Here is a 5000-nt window from a genome sequence, read left to right as displayed (position 1 = left end):
AATTTTAATAGAAAATCTTTGTATCATGACTTACATCACACGTAAAACGATGCAACATTACTGATGAAATGATGTCGTTTTGTCGTTACTTAGCTCAAACGATCGTAAAGAAAGGATTACATTTAAACTATATGATTTATACTTCATTCATGGTAAGAGGCCAGTATAAGGTATTACCTTGCTTACTCGTTAAGCGTCAACCACACCCCTTGACCCTATTAGAATCATCAAGTTACATGCAATGAGTGTTTGGTGTTCGTGAAAGGAATGATCAACTTGAGCGGATTAATTCATAAATCGAGTTCAGGACGAAAGCAAAAGTTAAAATATTTTACGATTGTGAGAAGATAAATATAAGTTTATAAATTGTAATACCGTTAACTCACCCAAATAATTTTGCGTATGACGTAACTCGGTCACGTTCAATGCCACTGCACCCCGTGGAATGGTAGTAACAAGATTATAGCCTGGCTCTAAAGTCGGTTCCGTAAAGATCCCATCGATCAGGTGGCACTCGATTGAAATCACCGAGAACTGCAACAAATCGTATATTAATAATATCGTTCTTTAAAGTCAACCAAAAGAAAAAAAAGAAAAAAAAAAAGAAAACATTTTCGAAGGGACGATTTTTTAAAAGGACGTGTTAATAATAATTTCAAAAGTATCGCGTTACATTATAACGTTTTACAACGTCGATAACAATCTCGTTCACGATAAACGTCGGAACGTTTCTGTATAAAAACTAAACACCCTGATGGCTTAGTTCCTTCGATCGTGACACACAGATTCGATCGTGCATAAAAGGAAGGATGCGATTCAGGGCACGCCTGTTTCAAACGCTTTTTCACGGTGCATCCGTGATAACCATCTCTTGTTACTTTTTTTTTTATTATCTTCATCCGGATGCACATAGTCCAGGTAGTGCCTCGTTCATTTCTATTACGAAATAATCAAAAGAAAATGTATGCGTAATGTTCTGTTTATTTTGCTGTCATTTTTACAGATTATTATTTTCTTTTTATTATTTTCAACACATGATATTCTAGGACAGAGGTCGTAGTATGGATCCACGCGTAGTGGATAAATAATTATTATTCAAACGTAATTAAACATAAATTTTAATCCAATGCAATTGCATAATTTAATTTCAAATTACTTCATCCTGATGAGAGAGTAAAGAGTTATATATAATTATTGACTCATTATATATACACACACGTGTATATACATATGTATATGTATATACTCAGTGCATGTAAAACATCTATTCTACAACGTAGTTAAAAATAAGAAAATAAAACAACACCGTAGCGAATTTTAAGGCTTGACTATGAGCGTAACGTTTCGATAAGCATTACAACCCGATGATGTTTTCCCGCGAAATGGATAAACATCCGAGTAAAAGCTTCTCGCATGGTGCAAGGCCGATAGTAATAAGAGCCTCGGTGTCTCTTTTTCTTTCTTTCTTTTGTACTTATACACATATACGTACACACATAGATATGTATATATGTGTTTCGTATAACACGAGGCAAATTTAGAAGGACAAGGAAGAGATCTTTCGAGTTTTCGTCTGGCCGACGTCAAAAGCGGTACCGTTCTTCCGGCAGAAGACGACGAGCATGAGAGGCAGCATTAAACTGGCTATTACGGCTATTACGTCCTATCGAAAATTGCCCATCATCGAACGTGTTGAGGTAAATTGAAGTGGATCGCAAAAGAGAAGCGAAGAAATTTTTCTTCATCTTTTTACTATTTTTTCATTTTTTTATTCTTTTCTTTCTTTTTATCTTTTGTCGCTCCTCTTTTTCTCTTTCTCATTTTTCCCTTGTATCTCTACCCACCCCATATTTCCTCGTACCTCCTCTATCCTTCTTTCCCTTTTTCTTCTGAGAAGGTGCCAAAAATAAAGTCAGCTTCGGGAGCGTGCATAATTGGCCTGTGCATTCTTACGACAGGCTCGTTGCATATTTATGAGAAAGCGAGATCAGTTCACTTTGTTATTTTAACTTTTTTTTTTATTTTCTCTCTCTCTCTTTCTTTCTCTTTTCATTTTTATTCTTCTTGCCTTCCCCTTATATTTCTTTCCACGTCGGATTGGGTTATATCTAAAGATACATTCCGCTTGTCTTCTCCTTTCTCCATGTATATATGTAAATATATATATATATATATATATATATATATATATATATATATATACATATATATATGTATGTAGTATATTATGTATATACTCTATAATGTATATACTCTACAAAGTATGTATGCCTCTCTTCTTTCGTAATCTCAATTATAAAGTTCTTCTCGTAGGAGTAATAATAAAAGTTAGGACAAATCGTTCCTTTGTCTCTCTCTCTCTCTCTCTCTCTCTCTCTATATATATATATATATATATATATATATACATATATAAAAATTATATATATGTATATGTATATATGTATAGTATATGTATATATAGTATATGTATATATAGTATATGTATATATAAGTACATATATGTATATATATATATATATACACATATACATACATACATTATATTATATCAAAGAAAGGTGCATAGCCAAAGTTTGCTCATGCGATATTCATACAATTAACATGAAAGCATCTTGCCCCGTGTGACAGATAAGTCGACGTTCAGGTTCATACACCATGTTTCATCCGTTAATCCAACGGAGAAAGGAGGAGTGTCTCTTTGGGCGCAGTTTTTATTCGATCGATGGATCGGAAGCTCCATCGATTGGTAGGTCAAAAAAATGTCGAAGGGTTTCGTATTGGATCGACGTCGATCTCTCATTCTATCTCTTTCTCTTCAATTAGAATAATATCAATGTTTTGAAAGAAGGTTCGAGATATCGATCTGATGTCTATGAAAGGGATACTCCTAGCAATTAAATCAATGTGAGTTCCGTTTCCTTGAAGAACTAATCGGATGAAATCGACGTTCCGGTATGTATGATAATATCTTTTAAACAAGAAATATAGAAAAAAAATCTTTGTACATGCATATGTATGTGTTTAATAAAGAGAGAAAGAGAGAAAGAGAGAGAGAAAGAGAGAGAGAGAGAGAGAGAGGGAGAGAGAGAAGACCAGCGCATAATCTTGCGGCAAATTCAATATGCCTTTTAATATTGACCGAAGTGCGAACGAGAAAGATGAATACATTTAACGTGCAAAATGAAAATGATCCAACGCGGTAATTTCAAGAGGAAAGTGTCGAAAGAAAAAGAAAAGAACGAATAAAGAAGGGACAATAAGAAAAAGCTATTGGGATAAAACGTGTTTAAGAATCCTTTTTTTTAAATAGAAGTAAAAGGTAAGCATGCAAAATAGACACGTTTTAATTGGGCCCCGGAATGCATTACATGCGAAAACCGCTTATCTCGTTGCACGTGCTTAAAAGCGAACATTGAGTGCTCCATATCGAGAACGCTACTGTTTGGATAGTCTCGTTCGAAACAGGTGCGTCGCCGTTTGCCCACGCTTTGATTTACTCAACGGAAAAAATGTTTCTTTCTATCTTTCAAAATATTCTTTTTATGCTTTTATATGTGTGATTATGTTTATGGGTCTCTCTCTATCTCTGTCCCTTTCTGTCTCGTTCTGTTTTTATCTCACTCACTCATTTTTTCATCCGCTTTCTCTATCTCTCTCTTCTTTAAAAAAAAGTATGAGAGTTCCTGCCAATACAACGTCGGTGTCTAAGAATACGCATTACTCGTAACATTTAGCCACGGGAACGCGTTCCACACGATGTAGAACTTTCTGGATAAATCTTCCTGTGTCAGAGAGAAAGAGAGAGAGAGTGAGAGGAAGAGAAAGAGAGGGAGAACAAGAGAAAAAGAGAGAGAGAAAGAGAGAAAGCTTCTTATCATCAAAAAATGAAAAAAACATACTGTCTTGCCCCGTGATTCTTTTTATTGGCTGGTAAAAGAGAAGCCATCGTTGAGGATTATTTCGCGAGAGAGCAAGAAACCAAGTAGAAAAAAAAGAAAAATAGAAGAAAAGAAATACAGAAGTATGAGGAAGGACAAGAAAAAAGTAGAAGGAAAAGATCTTATCGTGAGAGAAAAAGAGAGAGAGAGAGAGACAGAGATAGAGAAAGAATACTTTCCAGTACGCTTTGGAAGAGTAACGAAGTAAATATGGCATGGCGCTTTAAGCGTCAAGTAAGCCGTGTAAAACGTGTAAGTAAGAGGGAAAGAGAAAGAAAGAGGAAGACCAACCACTGGCAACGTGGGTCCTGTAATTTGTCTTTCGACGAGTCTGCTCTTTGGACGTCGTCGTGATGTGGTAGGAAAAAAGAACAACCGAGCAAGATTTTCGAGAAGCTTACAAATTATAATATTTGACCGTGACACACGGGTCTGATCGTCGTATGGCTATTTTTGGTAAGTCTACCCTTTCTCTTTCTGTCTTTCTTTCGTTCTGTTTCAACTTTCTCTTCTCTCTCTCTCTCTCTCTTTCTCTCTCTCATTTAATTCTCTCTTTCATAAAACGAGGATCGTGTTACGGGTCGCAATAACGGCAGCTTTTATAGTCGAAGCGAATGCGAATGCGATTTTACTGCTCGTCCGAAAAAAGTATAACGAACGTATGAACATGCTAAGATAGATCGAGAGGAGTTAAATGATGAAAAAATGAGGAAATCTATCTCTTTTCCTCATTTTCTCTCTCTCTTTCTTTCTCTTTCTTTTTGTTAGCTACTTATAATGAACGTTCCTTTTTTACATAATAAAGATGAGAATGAGAAGCAAAGAAGATTCTTTTATTTATTATTTAAGATTTTTTATTTATTATCTATAGATGATAGACGAGAAGTCTCTAATATTATTATCCTGTATGTATGTGGATACGACGAAGAAAAGAAGGAAAGAAAGAAATATAGAGTACATAGGGAAAAAATATGTAGTGTTAGACATCGACATGGCAAGTTTCATGATCATTCGCCTGATATATGATATTGGCACTGATGTCATAAGGGGACGAACGAA

General features: G+C 35.1%; 2 protein-coding genes across 2 annotated transcripts in view; one reads left to right on the top strand and one right to left on the bottom strand.

Annotated features, from left to right (window-relative positions):
- LOC124949725 (thrombospondin type-1 domain-containing protein 4-like) overlaps nt 1-5000 on the bottom strand; it is a 9522-nt gene that overhangs the window by 4255 nt on the left and 267 nt on the right. Inside the window, exon 2 of the mRNA XM_047495350.1 lies at nt 387-534. Within this exon, the coding sequence (XP_047351306.1) occupies nt 387-534 (148 nt within the window). The remainder of the gene's footprint in view (nt 1-386; nt 535-5000) is intronic.
- LOC124949726 (adenylate kinase isoenzyme 1-like) overlaps nt 3508-5000 on the top strand; it is a 13157-nt gene continuing 11664 nt past the window's right edge. The window contains exon 1 of the mRNA XM_047495351.1: nt 3508-4397. The gene's annotated coding sequence lies outside the window, so the exon portion shown is untranslated. The remainder of the gene's footprint in view (nt 4398-5000) is intronic.

This window comes from Vespa velutina, chromosome 6 (assembly GCF_912470025.1).
Source record: "Vespa velutina chromosome 6, iVesVel2.1, whole genome shotgun sequence".
Lineage (NCBI taxonomy): Eukaryota > Metazoa > Arthropoda > Insecta > Hymenoptera > Vespidae > Vespa > Vespa velutina.
The sequence above is the reverse complement of the archived record's forward strand: the minus strand, read 5'-3'. Positions and strand labels throughout refer to the sequence as shown.